The sequence below is a fragment of the Oratosquilla oratoria genome, chromosome 4 (assembly GCF_046742065.1).
Source record: "Oratosquilla oratoria isolate Oo_2021 chromosome 4, ASM4674206v1, whole genome shotgun sequence".
Taxonomy (NCBI): domain Eukaryota; kingdom Metazoa; phylum Arthropoda; class Malacostraca; order Stomatopoda; family Squillidae; genus Oratosquilla; species Oratosquilla oratoria.
Window position 1 is genome coordinate 38105162 of NC_134780.1, and position 19427 is coordinate 38124588.

The 19427-nt window shown below is 38.1% G+C and overlaps 1 protein-coding gene across 1 annotated transcript in view; it reads left to right on the plus strand.

The window, feature by feature from the left end:
- The first annotated feature begins 782 nt into the window (after window positions 1–782).
- Window positions 783–19427, plus strand: part of LOC143024776 (uncharacterized) — a 44745-nt gene continuing 26100 nt past the window's right edge. Inside the window, exons 1-4 of the mRNA XM_076183934.1 lie at window positions 783–930; window positions 11817–13510; window positions 15176–15376; window positions 18898–19065. Of these exons, the coding sequence (XP_076040049.1) occupies window positions 11840–13510; window positions 15176–15376; window positions 18898–19065 (2040 nt within the window). The 5' untranslated portion in view covers window positions 783–930; window positions 11817–11839. The remainder of the gene's footprint in view (window positions 931–11816; window positions 13511–15175; window positions 15377–18897; window positions 19066–19427) is intronic.

The following is a 19427-nucleotide window of genomic DNA, read 5'->3' on the forward strand; positions in this document are numbered from 1 at the left end:
GTCTTGCTTGTCCTTCCTGTGTAAAGTCATTGAATAAGGACTGTCGGCGGGGCGGACTTCACTGTCCTTCACGTCTGGACTGAACCATGTCTGTACCTAAGGTAATGTCTGGGTCATAAGTCAAAATGGTGTAATGAAGGTCGGCCCGTTTGTTAGTCATCTTGCTGAAGTTAATTATTAGTGTTCTCAGTACTGTTGGGGTTTTGCGTATTATTGAGTTTTGTGATTGTATGGAGGAATTTGTGGGATTACTGATGGTATTAGTGTTTTGGGGGCTTGGTAGTGAAACTGGGGTGATGGACCAAGATTTGGTTTTATTACAGGGTTGTTTTGGTGTAGAGTGACGTGGTTGGATGAATGATAGTGAAGAGTCATTTTCTTTTGTTTTGCATTGTGGAGGATTTGTCAATGTCTCGTCTTTTCCTAATATTTTCTACTTTACTAGATGAAATGGAGTCACGTTCCTGGCGGTACATATAATGTCCATATGCATCTTTAGTATTTCTACTTATTTGTGTACTTTAAGCACTTCCTCTTAGACACAACCATATTCTCCCTCTATTTTCGGTTCTTATTTATTCTTCATTACCTCTATCAACTTTCACTGGTATCTTCACCTCAACTTGTCTACTTAGCACATTTGCTTCCCTTCTCTGTTTGCACACAATCGAAGATAAGAAAATCATATTTTACCAATGTAAAATTTTATAATGTCATTGAATATTACCGAATTGTTTTCTTCCGTTATGTTCATTTTATAAATTATACTTCAAACGTCCACCGATTGGGTGGAATAATAGTTTTCCTTCATGGAATCGTAAAAATGTAAACAAATTACGCACATTTTCATTACGTTTAAACATAAACTTGTTTACAAACGCAAAAGCTCTTCGGAGCAGAGACGTGATTGACTGGGTGACTGACTTCCAGGTAATGTTTTACTGTATTACTTTCAGTAGATCAGAATACATGTGAGCAATAGTTAAATCAAATACACTGAGCAGAGGAACTAATTTGTTTTGTCTCACTGGTCACTGTGACTGTTGTATAATGTTTGAACCAACTTCGGATCACAGTCACACTGCATGATCATAATTATTAATTAGAACTTATTGGTGAGGGAAGCTGTTGCTAGTTGCTATAGCAAGTAAAATAAATTGTAATCAAATGAGTACGAATTTGATGGTGTAGTAGAGCACTTTTCAAGAAGTAATCTTACTTTAGACGACAATGATGATCAATCTTATAGTAATCGAGATCTTTACTCTAGTTTATATATATTTACTAGTTACACCCTACAAATACAGTTACAGGCTACCTGGGAGATTATTCTAACTAATATGCATGCAGGTATTTCCACGTTTTCTGTGTTGTTATTATTAGTGCCAGCAAAGTATTGTATGGTTAATTTTTAAAGTAATAAAATTCATGTCGCCCCATCAGGCTTACTGATGATTTTCTCTGCATACCCCCATAAGGCCTAGGTTAGGTTAGGATAGGGACCCTAAAAACAATGGTTTGTGATGGAAACAGATATAAGAGACATTGGAGACATGTAGATATTGTGGGAAATAATATGATAGTATCAGTGTTATTATGTCAACGTGTTTGGTTGGTGTTGATATCAATATGGTGATACAGGTATTCTGTAAATTCTTATTAATATTTGGTAGTACCTATCCATTCATAACCAATCTTAAACTAACATAGCTGAGTCTAGACCACCCTCTAACCAAACCAAACTAAAAGTTTTAAAACAATATTGTAATGGTAATATTATCATATTGGCAATGATATATATATTTTTTGGACAATTTATAGTTTCACCCAACCATAGAATTTGATATGTGACTTATGTGTTTCTGGTGAGAAATGTGATATGAACGATGGTGTACATAATTTCCGTTGCAAATGCGTACTTTTGAAGTAATTAAGTATTGAAGTTATGCACTTATGCCTACATCTCCCGAACGATCTGGGGGGACGTGTGGGAAATCGGGGTTTTTGGGTGGGGAAGACTAATAAATGGAGTAATGTGCGTTGCAAAACAGGTATAAAATGAACAAAAACACTTAAGAAAAAAAAAATATATATAAAGATCACATTATGTTGTGTATTGATTGATGGTGTACATCATTTCCATTGCAAATGTGTAGTTTTCAAGAAATTAATATATAAAGTTATGCCTACCTTTCCTCCCCAACGATCTTGGGGGACCTGTGGGAAATCGGGGTTTTTGGGTGGGGAGCATGAAATTGAGTAATGCGCGATGCAAAACAGGTGTAAAATCAACAAGAACACAAAAAATATATGAAAATACATAAATTACACCTTTGATGGCGGCAGTGGCGGGTGCTCATGCGAGTGTACCATGTTGTTATTGAGCAGCGTTACCAACGTTTTGCAAATTTTTTCACTCTATCCTCTACATTTAGAGAAGTGCACTCCGGCCGTGCAAGAGTTGCTAACCCTAACCTAACCTAGCTGGGGGCTTTGCCCCCCTAGACCCCTCCAATCCCCACCAAAGCACTCTTAGTAATGTGACTTGAGCTCTCTTTAAAGTATAACTATTAGTAGAAATGTGTGTTTATTATAAATAATAGCTAATAAAATAAATGGAAACCATTAGGTCAATTTATAGTTTCACCCAGCGGAGAAATCATAAATGTGGCAACACTGCTCAGCAATAACAGCAACACTCAAATGTAGCGGAAAAATCATAAATGTTCTGGCAACGCTGCTAAACAATAACAATAATGCTTGCTGCCACCATGAAAGGTGTAATTTATATATTTTCATAGATTTATTATGTGAATTTCTTCATTTCTGACCTGTTTTACAATGCACATTACTCGATGTAATACCCACCCAAAAAATTTCCGATTTCCCACAGGTCCCCCAAGATAATTGGGGAGGAGATGTAGGCATTTAGGGAGGAGAGGTAGGCATATCTTTATATGTCTCATTAAAGACATTGACACCGAATCTCATTCAAGATATTGACAGACTGGAAAAAGTACAACGGTGAGCCACAAAACTGATTCCAAATATAAAAATAAATCATACGAAAATCGACTAAAACATATGAATCTGTTTTCCCTAAAAAAGCGTAGACTCAGAGGTGACTTGATAAAGGTCTTTAAGATTTTAAAGGGAATTGACAACATAATTGACAAAATTTTCACATTGAATGAGAATCAGACGAGAAACAATGGTCTCAAACTGTCCGGAAATAGATTCAATTTGGAAGTACTGTAGGTAGAAACAACTTTGCCAACCGTGTAGTTAATGAATGGAATAAACTTCCTGCACAGGTAGTGCAATGTAGTTCAGTTCAAAGCTTTAAGAATCATTTAGATAAACACCTAAGCAAGATGCTGTAACGATTATAATTTATTTTATATTATTTGTTTTTGTTTTGTTATCATTTGTCTGTCAGATTTTCATTTATTATTAGTTATATGTCAATTTATTATTATTTACTATTTACCTGTTTGTTTATTATTTAACTATACCTATGTATTTATTTATGTATTTTATTTGTTATTTACATTATTATAGATTGCACTAATGTCGTAACACATTGGTAAAATTTAAACTTAGAACCCACTGTCGGTGGAAAAAGATAAAAAGTGAGATGATTGTTCCTGTATATTTCGACCACTCTCTGTGGTCCTCTTCAGCAGAATGATTACAAAGGTATAGTACAAGAATATATACATAGTAATGAGGTACATGAAGGGGGACATGGGAAGACACAGGTGAATTTACCCTAGGTAGGGTGATCGTTGTTGGAACCAACAACAATCACCCTACCTAGGGTAAATTCACCTGTGTCTTTCCATGTCCCCCTTCATGTACCTCATTACTATATATATATTCTTGTACTATACCTTTGTAATCATTCTGCTGAAGAGGACCACAGAGAGTAGTCAAAATATACAGCAACAATCATCTCACTTTTTATCTTTTTCCACTGACAGTGGGTTCTAAGTTTAAATTTTATTTATTATTTTATTATTATTATGATTTTTTTTGCATCCGACCTAGATATGAACCAAAAGGTCTCCTGTCGGCATACTCTGCCTTTGTAATCCTTTGTAATTACTTGAAAACTACGCATTTGCGATGGTAATGATGTACACCATCAATCAATACACAACATATCTCATCTGAAACACATAAGCCACACAAGCAAATCGTTGGTTGGGTGAAACTATGAATTGTCCTTTTTTTTCTAATAATCCAAGGCAAGGATTTTTTTGGGGCCTTATGGATTTGGAAAAGGCATATGACAGGGTAGATAGAAAAGCATTGTGGGATGTATTGCAGATATATGGGGTAAAAGGAAAGCTGTTATGAGCAATCAAGAGTTTTTTCAAGAGTAGTTGAGCCTGTGTTAGAATTAGAAACGGAGAGAATAAGTGGTTTGAGGTAAAGGTGGGACTTCACCAGGGATGTGTTATGTTGCCTTGGCTGTTCAATTTATACATGGATGGGGTGGTGCAAAAAGTAAATGCAAGGGGATTGGAGATGGTTGAAGAAAATGGAGAAATATGGGAGATAAGCCAGTTGTTGTTTGCTGACAACACTGCTTGTAGCATGATCAGAGAAGGGATTAAGGAAGTTAGTGACAGGGTTTGGGAAGGTGTGCAAAAGAAGGAAGTTGAAGATAAATGTGAGTAAAAAGAAAGTGATGAGATGTACAAGGGGAGAGGATGGCAGCAAATTGGAAGTGAGTATTAAGGGAGAGAGACTGGAGGAAGTGGATAGCTTTAGATACTTGGGTGTGAATGAGATGGGAAAGGGAGGAGTGGAGTTGGGGGTAGAATGTAGATTGAGAAAAGGAAGTAAATGCCTTGGGGGATTAAAAAGTGTAATGAGAAATAGACATTTGGGAATGGGGAGCTATGATCATGGTGTCCCATCTTTGTATCTCATAAATTTGTGAATAAATTTTGCACACACAATTGTTTCATCCAGTTTGTTCCAGACATTCATCACTCTGTGTGGAAAGCTGTTTTTTTCAGGTCTCTTCTATAACTGTCCTTTTTGAGTTTCTTTTCATGTCCCCTTGTATTTCTCTTATTCCAATTTATCAATTCCACTCTATCAAGGACTTCCATGCCGTTCATGATTCTGTAGATGGTTAGTAGGTCACCTCTTTCTCTTCTTTGTTTCAGAGTAGGTAATTTCAGTTTTGACAATCTCTTCTCATATGACAGTCTTGAAAGTGTTGGGGCCATCTTCATAGTTGCTCTATGGATTCTTTGAATTTTCTTAATATTCTTTTTGGTATCTGTGACTATTATTTTTTTCACCATTTCTTCATCTAAATAGGTAAAAGCCACCTTCATTGATCTTAGCAAGTTGTAGGATTCTTTGACAATTTTGTTTATCTGTTTATCAGGGGACATGTCATTTGTGATGATTACTCCCAGGTCTTTTTCAGATCCCACTTTACTTTCTTTGTTCTGATTTTATATTGGCCTGATATTCTTTTTTTACTTTTTCCAAATTCCATTATGCTACATTTCTTGATATTGAAGTCCACTTCCCATTTCTGACTCCATTTCCAAACCTTGTTTAGGTCTGCAGTGATTCACAATCCATTTCAATATTCATTTTCCTCAGCAGTTTTGTGTCATCTGCAAAGAAGCTCATGTGTAACATTCCACATCCTCATACTTGTCATTCACATTAATAGCAAACATTATTGGAACCAATACGGATCCCTGTGGAACTCCACTAATCACCTCCTCCCAAATTGAACTCTTTCTCTGAGCACTACCCTCATTTTCCTTCCATGCAAGAACTCCTCCATCCAGTTTAGTAGTTTACTTTGTATCCCTCCTATGTTTTCCAGTTGTTTAAATAATTTTTTATGTGGTACTTTGCCAAAGGCTTTTTGTAAATCTAGGAAAGCACAATCAGTCCATCCGTCCTTTTCTTGTATTATATCTATTAGTCTTGAGTAGAAAGAAATCAAATATGTGGCACATGATTTTCCCTGTCTAAATCCAAATTGTCTTGGGTTAATTGTATTGTTTTCTTCCAGATGTTTTATCCATCTATTCAGAATAACTTTTTCACAAATTTTGGTTACAGTGCTTGTAAGGGAAACTGGTCTGTAATTTGTTGGATCTTCTTTGTTTCCTCCTTTATATCTTGGTACAATATTGGCATTTTTCTAGTCCTGTGGTATGTTTCCTTCTTAGTGTGAGCAACTTATTATATATTTTGTCCATTAATTTTTCTTTACATTCTTCTAGTATATATCCAGTTTACAATTCCTTTTAGGCTGTGTGGTTTCCTGACATCAAGGTTTGTTAATTGAACCATTATTTCTTTGTGTGTTATGGTTTCTCTCATGGGGGGAGATTGCACTTCACTCCCTTCATCCCAGTGCTGTACTTTTTCTCTTGTGAAAACCAACTTGAAGTGATTGTTTATGACTTCAGCCATTTCTAAATCATCTGTGGAGTGATTGTGCCAACAGCACTGTTTAGGACAGAAACATGGAATATAAGAGAGGAAGAGTTTAAATGTGTTTGAGATGAAATGCCTGAGAAGTATGGTAGGGTTTACTAGACTGGATAGGGTGAGAAATGAGGAGATAAGGAAAAGAGCAGGAGTGGAAAGAGAGTTGGGAGATAGTGTTGATGAAAGAGGATTGGGATGGTGTGGACACATGGAAAGAATGAGTGATGAAAGATTAGTAAAAGAGTTGTGGAAGGCAGAGGTGGAAGGAGTGAACATGAAGGGGCAACCAAGGAGATGGATGGATGGGGTAAAAGGGGCATTGGGAAAGAGGGGAATGTCTGTTGAGGAAGGAAGGGAGAAGACAGAAGATAGAGGTGAGTGGAGAATGGTTGTGCATAGATGATGCTGTGATGCATGGAAGAGAGTGGGTTGAGGATGGGAGGGTGAGGGAGTATGTGTGAATGATATTTTGATGCAGTATAAAGGGATTTCTCCATGTTTTCCCTTTTTCTGCATGAGGAGATGGAGAGAGAAGGTCACTGATTATATGAAGTGGCCTTGTTGTGGATGTGCTGTGTCTTGCTACATTGTTTCTGACCCATGGCAGTGAGTGAGATGCAGGGATGACTTATCATCCAGGAGATGTCAAGAAAAGAGGGAGGGAGGGGTGGTGAATGGGAATGGAATATGTGGGGATGAAATGGGTGGGAGTGGATTTATGCCTTTGACTTGGCTACCTCCCTTGTAAGGGGAGAAAAGCCATTGGTATATGTATGTAATATTCCAGTATCTTACAAACACATTTTTTCATTTTTACATTTTGAAAATTATTTTTTCTATGGAATGGTTATGTTAGGTTGAGTTATGTTAGAATATGTCAGGAACTATCGGCCAATGTAGATTTCATGTTAAATATCTGTGTTTGATTCTGGGATTTTACCCCTTTTTTTTAAACTAACAGTTAAGACACTTTGGCATTCATAGAGTATAATAGTGGTTCCATCTGGCAATACAATTTACAGTGCAACATCACTTGGGGGTAAACATAGCAAAATGTATTAACAAAATATCACCAAAACTTTGAATTACCTTAAATTTGAATATGCTAGGGATTGTTGGTAATTTGTTTTGCATGGGAGGGGTGGGAGTGTGAATTATGTTGCTAAATGGTTCCACTATGCCCCTATAGTGCCACAGTTTTTTAATTTGATTTCCATGCATCTGGTATAGTAGAATTTTAGTGATTTTTGCTCTATAGATGGAAGCCCAATGCCCACATAGCTGGAAAACTCATTGATTCATCAGAAGGTTATAAATTTGGGCCAAATTTGATTCATTTGTGGAATTATTTATGGTTAATATTGATAGTCTAGATATTGTAAATTTGGTTGTACTTGATGGTGGTGCAGGATTGTAGGAAGAGTATTGGTAGTTGTATTTTCAGCTATCATATGAGAGAATGGCCTCCCATACTATTAGGACATCAATACCAGTCCTTACTCAAAATGCATGTGTAGCAGAATTAGTTAAGGATATGTAATTGTATTTGATTGGGGGATATGTGGGTAGTTCTGACAATCAAGAGTTTTACTTCAATGTGGGTCATCAATAGTTAGATGTACATATGAATATGGATGCAAATGCATATTCTAGTCAGTTCAAGGCTAGAATGTGTCAGTGGGATGGTCCTTACACAGAGAACATAACATAAGAATGAAGGAGACTGCAAGAGACCATAAGGCCTACACAAGGCAGCTCCATATCTATCACCACCTGTCATTCCCATCCATAAAGTTGTCTAACTGTTTCTTAAAACAACTGATAGTTTCACCGCTCATTACATGGTTACTAAGTCTATTCCATTTGTTGACCACCTTATTAGTAAACCAATTCTTGCCTATTTCCTTCTTAAATCTAAATTTGTCCAGTTTAAATCCATTACTGGGAGTCCTGCCTTGTTGTTTTAATATGATGACTGTGTTTGCATCATCCTTGTTAAAGCCTTTGATCTACTTGAACACCTCTATTAGATCACCCCGGACTCCGTGTCTTTCCAGAGAGTGTAAGAATAAAAGAATACAAAGGGTAGGATCCAAACTGGCAGTTAAATCATATGAGTAAAGACTAAAAGCACTGGATCTGCCAACTTTGAAAAATCAAAGACAATATGTTACATTATTTAGGTCACTGATGGAGACAGACTATATTCACAGAAGAGATCTCTTGATTAAGGATATGAGGACTTTTAAGAAGTCTGAGAACAAATTAAGGAAGACTGCATGTGTTAAGGATGTGAAGAAATACAGTTTCCTTATAAATGTATAAATACTTGGAATAGCTTAGAAGGTGATATAGCCCAAGCTGGAACAGTATATGAATTCAAATCTGAGTATGATAATTGGAGATCAAGAATATAGACTAGGATGGAATTTAACATGAATTTGAGGCTAGGTATGATAAATTGGAGAGTAGGAGATGGGACCCAATGAGCATTGTTGTAGTACATATATAGTACCTGGACCTAGAGGAAGCATTTGATAAAGTACCTCACAGTTGACTTATGTGAAAATTGGAGCATATTGGAGGACTGAGAGGCAAACTATTAGAATGGATTAAAGACTTTTTGAAGGAAAGATACATGAGGACAGTAGTAAAGGACAAGATGTCAAGCTGGAGAGCAGTAATGAGTGGAGTTCCACAAGGTTCAGTGCTTGCACCAATAATGTTTCTTGTCTATGTTAATGACGACATGATGGAAGGAACAACAAGCTATGCCAACATGTTTGCAGATGATGCAAAAATCATGAGAAGAGTGAAAAATGAGGATGGTAGAATATTGCAAAAAGATCTAGATACTATTTTTGCATGGAGCCAAGAATGGGAAATGAAGTTCAATACCAAAAAATGCAAAGTACTGGAAATGGGCAATAGCAGCAAAAGGCCATCCTTAAACTATTCCTTGGGAAGTGAACACATTACAAAAGCAAAAGAGGAGAAAGACTTGGGAGTCTTGATAAAAGACAACCTGTCACCTGACAGACATATCAGCAGGATTGTGGGAGAGACTTTTGGACTACTGCAGAAGATTAAAGTGACGTTCCATTATATGGATGAAGAGATGACAAAAAACTCATCAAAATCCTGATACGTCCAAGACTGGAATATGTGTCAGTAGTATGGTCCCCATGTAGAGTGAAGGATATAAGCAAGATTGGGAGAATACATATGGCAGCAATAAAACTGGTCCACAGCCTGGCATATAAAAACCATATGAGGAAAGACTAAAGTACTGGGTCTGCCAATTTTGAAAGATTGAAGAGAAAGGTGACAGGATTACAGTGTTCAGGTCACTGATTAAAGATGGGAGGACTTTAAGAAGTCATGGAAGTAAATTAAGAAAGACCACATGTCGAAAGGACATGAAGAAATAGTTTTCCACATAGATGTATGAATATGTGGAATAACTTAGAAGGTATAGTCCAAGCTCAAACAATACATGAGTGTAAATATAAACATGATAATTAGAAACCAGAGATATAGATTAAGTTGGAACTGTGTATAAATTTGAGTCTAGGTATGTTAGAAAATTGGAGAATAGGAGACAGGACCAATAAGCGTTGCTCCTGTCCTGTATGCTACAATTAGGTAAATACATACATGCTCCACTGTACACTGGTATCACTCTTGACTGCTAATTCAGCTACTTAGGTTTGAATCCTGCCCTGGGCTGAAAATTACATCATTGCTGCACTGTAAGCTAGCACTCCAACACTGGTGGGCAAGGAGGTTGGGGTGTGTGTTAGGTCACAGCATTACTAATAGATCAGGGTGTATATGAGCTCTGAGCTCAGATGCAGGAGAATAGTAGCTGTTGATCACCAGTCCAACACTTGATCCAAGACTGGTGAATCACATACATGGAGTGACGGTAGAGATAGAATGTAGATTGAGAGAAGCGAGTAAATGCCTTGGTGGATTAAAAAGTGTAATGAGGAATAGACATTTGGGAATGAATGCTAAGAGGAGACTGTATGAGGGAGTGATTGTGCCAACAGCACTGTATGGGGCAGAAACATGGAACATAAGAGAGGAAGAGAGAAGGAGTTTGAATGTGTTTGAAATGAGGTGTCTGAGAAGTATGATGGGGGTTACTAGGCTAGATAGAGTGAGAAATGAGGAGGTGAGGAGGAGAACAGGGGTGGAAAGGGAGTTGGGAGATAGGGTTGATGAAAGAGTATTAGGATGGTTTGGACACATGGAAAGAATGAGTGAAGAAAGACTAGTAAAAGAGGTATGGAAGGCAGATGTGGAGTGAGTGAACATGAGGGGGCATCCTAGGATGAAGTGGATGGATGGGGTGAAGGGGGCTTTGGGGTAGAGGGGAATGTCTGTTGAGGAAGGACGGGAGAGAACAGAAGACAGGGGTGAATGGAGAATGGTTGTATATGGATGTGTGCTGCATGAGGGGGGATGGGGGGGGTGAGGTAGTATGTGTGAGCAAAATTTGACGCAGCCCGAAGGGATTTCTCCCCATCTCCTTTTATGCATGGGGGGATGGAGAGGGGGGGTCTTGCTGTGGATATGCTGTGTCTTGCGACACTGCTTCTGACCCAGGGCAGTGGACAAGGTGCGGGGATGACCCGTCATCCAGGAGGTGCTAAGATAAGAGGGAGGGTGGAGGGGTGTGGAGTGTTTTCAGGGATGGAATGGGTGGAAATTATTTGATGCCTTTTCCTTTTTGTCTACCTCCCTTGTAAGGGGGAAAAAGCCTTGGTATATGTATGTATATATATACAGGTACTCCTCGTTTAACGACGACAATTGTTCATTTATAACATCATACAAATTTGCCTCAGCCAACTTAATTATCGTACACGACGTCGTAACTTCGGGAGATTTACGTTAAACGAATGTCATAAAGCCTGTCGTTACTCCGAGTTGTCGTTAACCGAGTAGGTCGTTAAACGAGGAGTACCTGTATTTCCGCTCAGTCTTGTGAGGAGCAGTGTCTGGTGTAGGTCAGCAATCATATTTGTACACATACATTTATACATACATAAATACATGTACCAAAAGGCCCTTTCCTCCTTATAAAGGGCTGATCATAGATGCCTTAGATAAACCACCACACAGAAGATCCTGAACCTCTCATCGTACACTGCCTCATACTAACAATTCTTTGATAACAAGATAGGATTTCTTGTGAGTGAGCAGTGTGTCATCCTGCTAGCCATAAATTTATGTTTTTCTATGTAAAGTTGTTTTGATGTTCATAATCATGCATATTATAATCTTGTTTATAATACAGCTGTACAATATGTATATATTTTCAGAACTACAAGATTAGTCTTGCAGTATGAATGACCAGAAGGCTCAGAAATGTGAACATCAAGTGTCTGAATTAAACAACAATCAAGAATTAATTATAATCCCAAAGAAGAAAAAGAAGAAGAGAAAGAAAGATAATTTTTGTAATAAATTCATGTTGCACAAGGAAAATGCTGTAGTACAAGAGTGCAAAGATGACTTTACCACAGGCAATGTAGAAATAGGCAATGATTCATATAATTTGAACTCTTATAATGAAAATCGTGTATCAAAGAAAAGAAAGAAGCAGAATAATAATTGTGAAACAGATGATACATATGTTTGTAAGAAAAAGAAGATCAAAGGTGATTGCAGTGCAGTTGGTAACAAAATTTCAAATAAGAAGAATATTTCAAGAGAGCAGTGGGAAGTAGATGATGAAAAAATATCAAAGAAAAAAAAGAAGAAAATTGATAAGAATGTAGAAGAAAAACTATCAATGACAAGGAAACCTAAAGAGAGTGATATTGGGTATAAAGAATTAACACAGAAAAAAAAGCATAAAGTAGTTGATGTAGAGTATGAAATGGTATCAAAGAAAAAGAAGGAACAAAAAAATATAAAGTCTAGTACCAAGAAAAAGAAAAAAATTGAAGTTAACGCTAGTACCAGAATGTTATCCTATGCAGAAAAAGAAGACTGTTTGGAAACATTTGTTACAGAGCCTCATGAAAAGAAGAGGGCTTCTTTGGTAAATATACATGAAGATAGATTTAATATTTCTAACAATATATCTCACAGAAAAATAGTTGAAGGCAAAGCAGAGACAATAAAAAAGTTGCAGTATACAAACTCTTGCAGTGGATTGGATGTTAGATTGCCTCGTGTAGAAGTTCAGTTATGTGATGAAGCAAAGTTGGTCAGGCAGAATGAAGTGGAAAAAGTCAAAGTGCTGGGTAATGATGAAAATGAAATAAGCAGCCAAACTAGTAATTTTACTAACATTTCTCACCAAAGAACTGCACAAGGAGAGCCAAAGGATTTTGATGTTGGCAGAGACTTAAGTGAAGAAGAGCCTTCAAGTGATAGTGAAGAAGAGAATTTGGGTGAACATAATTCCAGGGATGGAAGACATTCTTACAAAGTGAGAAACTCAGAAAAGGGTATGATTAAAAGTTTGAATTATGGGAAGGGAGATAAAGATGAATTTTCATTCTTGTGCCAGGAGACAGATTCTGAAGAAAATTGTAGCTTTGAAAATGAGGGGGAAATGGATAAGATATTAGAAGTTCTGGGACTAACTGATGAAGGAAGTATTGATGAGGACTTTCAACTTGTGAAACGAAAAGATGCATTGCACAGTTTACCATCTTATCATGAGGCTACAGAAAAGGATGTTAGGGGAATAAGAACTCATAAGAGCTGGCTTGTGTGTGCTGTCAAAGGCAGATCTATTATTGGTTTAGATATAGAAGCACCATTTAAAGGAGACAGGTCCTCTCTTAAGGTTCCCAAAGAAGAAGAGGATTATTGGAAATCCCTCTATTCAAGAATTTCTGATAACGATTATACTGAAGAAGAAGTGAATGAAGAAGTAGAAAGAAGACTCAATAACCTTGTTAAGAAGTGGAATCTTGTTGAGAAAGGCATCCTTGAGGGGGAAGAAAGACCTCCAAAAGACTTTTCAGAGCCATATATTCCAAAAGAAGGCCATATTGAGGTAGGTTTTTTTAAAGTTTGCCCACTGTGTGATATTGTTAAGCTGATACTCAATTGATAATCTGACATTTTTTTATGCCCAATATTTAGTTGATATCAGGAAGTTTTGCCTTTTTTCATTACATTTTGAGCTTTGAAAGCTGTGAATTTTGATAAGTATCAGGGTATTGTTACAACTGAAGTGTGATTGTATTGTCATTAATTTTGTCATTGGTACAATATTCTCTATATTTACATACTCTCTCATATCCAGGTTAATAGAGCTAAAGTGTTACCTGGATATAGAAAATCCTAGATATGTTGCAGTGATCCCCCCCCCCCCATGAGCTTGTGAGCCATTTAATTCCCTCCTTTTAACTTACACATTGGAGATACATACATACATATGTACACCAAAGGTTTTTCCCCCTTACAAGGGAAGTAGCCAAAGTCAAAAGGCACAAATCCACTCCCACCCATTTCATCTCTATCCACTCCACTTCCATTCACCACCCCTCCCTCCCTCCCTTTTATCTTTACTCCTGGATGATGGGTCATCCCTGTATCGTTCACTGCCCTGGGTCAGAACCAATGTGGCAAGACACATAGATTGAATAAAATATAAGATATTAAAAGAGTTGTACAATACTAGAATATATATATGTATATATATATATATATATATATATATATATATATATATATATATATATATATATATATATATATATATATATATATATATATATATACACATACATATAAAGGTATGTTAGATAAGTAATGAGAAAATGTCAGGAGAAACACTATTTATTTTCACAAGCTTACAAAATTTGTCTCCTTCAGAATAATTGCCCCTTGCATCTACACACTTCTGCATGCCCAAAAAGGCCCAAAAAATATCCTTACCTTTTCCTAAAGCTTTTTCACATATCTGCCTTAACACAAAAATTTGATCCACACAACCCCTACCTGTCCTAAACCGACATTCTTCCTCACCAATTACTCCCTCTGTTCCTCTCCTTATCTTCCCAATCAAAACCCTCCCATAAGCCTTCCCAACTACACTCAGCTTGAAAAGTTTGTCACATGTAACATTCCAGATCTAAAGTAAAACTGTAAAAATGTTCATCTCTTCAAGACATGTGACCTCTCAGTTTTTCACAATCCTTTCACATAATTTCACCATTGTTCCGGTCAGTGATACTAGCCTGTAATTTAGTGGTGTTTCCGTAATACTATTTTTATGAATTATTACCACATTCACCCGTTTCTAATCTTGTGGCACCATTACTTTCTTTAATGTCTGCCCCCTTGTTCCCTACATTCTTTAAGTATCCAGTTTGAGATCTTGTTAAGTCTAAAGCTTTTCCCACATCCAATGATCCCAAAAAAACTGAGCACTTCCCTCACTTCTACATTTTTATTTTCTAGACCCAAATTATTGTTCACCTCACTTTCCTCTGAAAACTATATTCTTTTGTGAAGACAAATTGGAAACTTGATTTATTATTTCTGCCGGTCACATAAACAATATCAGTGTGGCATGGTTGTAGTTCATTTTATGCACAAGGTCTGGCAATATCTAACTGTAATGTGCAACGGTAGTGGCATGCTATGTTTCACTGCTGAATACAAATTGTGTGTGTATTTATGTGTTTACTTATATGTTTTTGTGCTCTTACAGGTTTTGAAGAACTTGAATATTAAAATCAAGCGGAAAATTAGTAATCTGGAGGAAAGATCTTGGTATTTTACATGGGTAAATGGTTTAGCAGCATCAAAGCATGACAAGGACCTTAAGAAAGAGGGATTTTCATGGAAAAGAAAAGGCTTTTCAAGACGAGAAGATGAGATACTTGTAGAAAATTGGAAAAGATTTCAAAAGGTATGTCTATAAACCAAAGGCTTCTTCCCCCTAACAAGGGAGGCAGTCAAGTTAAAGGAATGCACATGCTCCCACCCACTCCACTCCCATCTACCACCATTGTTTCCCTCTCATCTTAGCACCTCATGGATGAAGGGCCATTCAGGTCTCCTGCCTAGGTCAGAAACATTGTAGCAAGACACAGTACATCTACAGCAAGGCCAAAAGGCTTATAAACAGGTTAGATGTAGTTATTTCATGCCGAGCTTCATTAAAGCTGTAGGTATGAAGTGACCTTGCTGTGGATGTGCTGTGTCTTGCTACAGTGCTTCTGACCTAGGGTGATGGGCGAGATGCAGGGATGACCTGTCATCCAGGAGGAGCCAAGATGAGAGGGAGGGAGGGTATGGTGAATGTGGTTGGGAAGAAATAGATGGGAGTGGAATTATGCCTTTTGACTTTGGCTATCTCCCTTGTAAGGGGGAAAAAGCCCTTGGTATGTATGTATGAATAGTCAGGTGTCCATCTTAATCCTCTAATTTTTAACATACATATACCAAAGGCTTTTTTCCCTCATACATGGAGGGGTAGCCAAAAAGAAAAAGTCATAGAAACCACTCCCACCCATTCTATCTCCTACATATTCCACTCCCCTCCACCCTCCTCCCTCCCTCTCATCTTTGCACCTCCTGGATGATGGGTCATCCCTGCATACTGCCCACTGCCCTGGGATCAGAAGCAGTGTTGCGAAACACAGCACATCCACAGCAAGGCCACTTCCTTAATTCGGCGACACCCCCCCCCCCCTCTCCATCCCCTCATGCAGAAAAGGAGATGGGGAGAAATCTCCCAACTCCCTTTCCACCCCTGTTCTCCTCCTCACCTCCTCATTTCTCACTCTATCCAGGCTAGTAACCCCTATCATACTTCTCAGACATTTTATCTCAAACACATTCAAACTCCTCTCTTCCTCTCTTATGTTCCATGTTTCTGCCCATTACATTGCTGTAGGCACAATCACTCCTTCATATAACCTCTTAGCATCCATTCCCAGATGTCTGTTTCTCATTACACTTTTTAATCCACCAAAGCATTTACTCGTTTCTCTCAATCTACATTCTACCTCCACCCCCACTCCTCCCTTTCTTGCCACATTCACACCCAAGTATCTAAAACTATCCATTTCCTCCAGTCTCTCTCCCTTAATGCTCACTTTCAGCCTGCTTTCATTCTCTCCCCTTGTACACCTCATCACCTTACTTTTACCCACATTTATCTTCAGCTTCCTTCTTTCACATACATTCTCAAACTCTGTCACTAACCTCCTCAATCCCTCCTCTGATCCTGCTACAAGCGCAGTGTCATCAGCAAACAACAGCTGGCTTATTTCCCACTTTTCTCCATTTTGTTTAACCATCTCCAACCCCCGACCCACTACCTTTGCATTCACCTCTCGCACCACCCCATCCATGTATAGATTGAACAGCCAGGGCGACATAACACATCCTGACGAAGTCCCACCTTTACCTCAAACCATTCACTCTCTCCATTTCTAATCCTAACACAAGCTCTACTACTCTCAAAAATTCTTGACTGCTCTTAACATCTTTCCTCCTATCCCATATATCTGCAATACCTCCCACAGTGCCTTCCTGTCTACCCTGTTGTAAGCTTTTTTCAAACCCATAAAAGCCTAAAAAACATCCTTACCTTTTTCTATAGCTTTCTCACATATCTGTCTTACCACAAAGATCTGATCTACACAACCCCTGCCTGTCCTAAAACCACAGTTCCTCACCAATTACTCCCTCTGTTCCTCTCCTAATCCTCGCAATCAAGATCCTCCCATAAGCCTTCCCAACTACACTTAACAAGCTAATCCCTCTGAAACTACTACATTCACACTTGTCCCCTTTTCCCTTGTAAAGTGGAACTGTACAGGCACTCCTCCAGTCCTCCGGCACTCTACCCTCTCTTAAACAAACATTAAATAACCTCACCAGCCAGTCCACCACAACTGTACCTCCTTTCTTCAGACATTCTGCATGGCATCCATCCAACCCAGGTGCTCTAATTTTTTACCTAGTAAATATTATCATGTATGATGTGAATAGGAAATATTGTATTATCCTAATGCTAAGTAAGGTTAGGGTGTCCCACTTGATCCATCTGTATACCAAAATGAAAAGCCTAAGAGGGGAGGTAGGCAAGTCAAAGGCTTGCATCCACTCCTATCCATTCCACTCCCGCCCACCACCCTTGTTATCCTCTAATCTTAGTTCCTTGTGAATGAAGGGTCATCCCTGTCTCCTGCCTGCTGCCTGGGTCAGAAGCAATGCAGCAAGACACAGTACATCCACAGCAAGGCTGCTACTTTTAATTGCCCCCCCATCCCCTCATAGTAGCAAAAGAGTTGTGGAAGGCAGAGGTGGATGGAGTGAAATTGAGGGAATGACTGAGGATGAGATGGATGGATGGGGTGACAGGAGCTTTGAGCAAGAGGGGAATGTCTGTTGAGGAAGAAAGGGGGAAGACAGAAGATAGGGGTGAGTGGAAAATAGTTGTTAATGGATGATGCTGTGATGCTTAGAAGGGTGTGGGTGGGGGATGGGGGGTGAGGGAGTATGTGTGAATGATATTTTGATGAAGCCTGAAGGGATTTCTCCCTATCTTCTCTTTTTTTGCATGAGAGGATGGAGAGGGGAACCACACTGTTAACTCATTTCATGGTTGTTCTTGTCACATTGTTATGTCTTGTGAGAAGAAAATATACTCCTTACCTGGAACATTATTCTTCAAGATGGCTGATTTCTCTTGACACACTTTGGAATTCTCAGCTGGTTAGCAAATTGCTCAGAATGTGCCAAATAACTAAATGACTTGTGTAAAGAGACTACCACTAAAAATACCAGGAAATTGGATTTCCTATAATGATGCCTTCGTATCTTACGTGTGGTGTGTGTGTGTGTGTTTGCTTTTATAAAATTGTTCATAAATGTTAATAGTAGTGGAGTCTTACAAGTAGTAGAGAATAGGTGTAAAGGGTCAGAAGAAAGGTGGGACAGCTTTATTAAAAATTGTCTCATCTTTCCTTTATGAGTAGAGATTACTCTAACATAAATGAATGTGAGTAGAGATCACTTTAACATAGACCAGTATGTGGCTCTGGTCTCCCCTAAAAGTCCCAATAGTATTGAAAGCAAGTAAGCATGTAGTAATCCCAGTACAAGAATTATTTGATTATTTGACATATAATTCAGTGTGGTAATTGTCTTGGTTTACAACTGATGATTTGTATGTACATACTTATAGCAAAGGCTTTTTCCCCCTTACAAGGGAGGTAGCCAAAGAACAAAGGCATAAAATCCACTCCCACCCACACTCCCACACTCCTCTCCCATTCACTCCCCTCCCTCCCTCCCATTTCAAGGTTGTATCAGCAAAAGTAGGGTTATTATAAAGCTTGTAAGATTGAAAATAGTCACAGGCATAATGGGATTCTAGGTACAAGTTGTCTCAAACTTCATATTTAATTTTTTCAGGAGTATAAATTCTATGATCTCAGACCACTTATTGGTATGAGAACTATAGTTGTTCGAAAAAAAGAAGATGAATATGTATTCTATTCAATACGTTATCTCACTATCAAGCAGACGCTAGATTTCATGATATATATGCTTGAAGATTTACCAGAGAGGACCATACTGCAGGTAAGATTGAACATTGAACATTGTTTCTAATATTAGGAAGGATAGTGTTAACATCATCATATGGACATAAGTAATAATGTTTGTTGTGGGGTGTCCTGGGTACTTGTTTTGGATATCCATTCATCATACATATACCAAAAGGCCTTTATCCCCATATAAGGAAGGCCAACCAATGCTTTAGAGGGATCAGTCTATTGAATGCGGTTGAGAAGGCATATGTGAGGGTGTTAATTGAGATGATTAGGAAGGGAACAGAGGGAATTAATTTGTGAATAGTATAGCTTGTGTTTGGGCAGTAAATGAGAGTGAATGGGTTGAGGTGAAGGTGGGGCTATGTCAGGGACGTGTAATGTCACCATGTC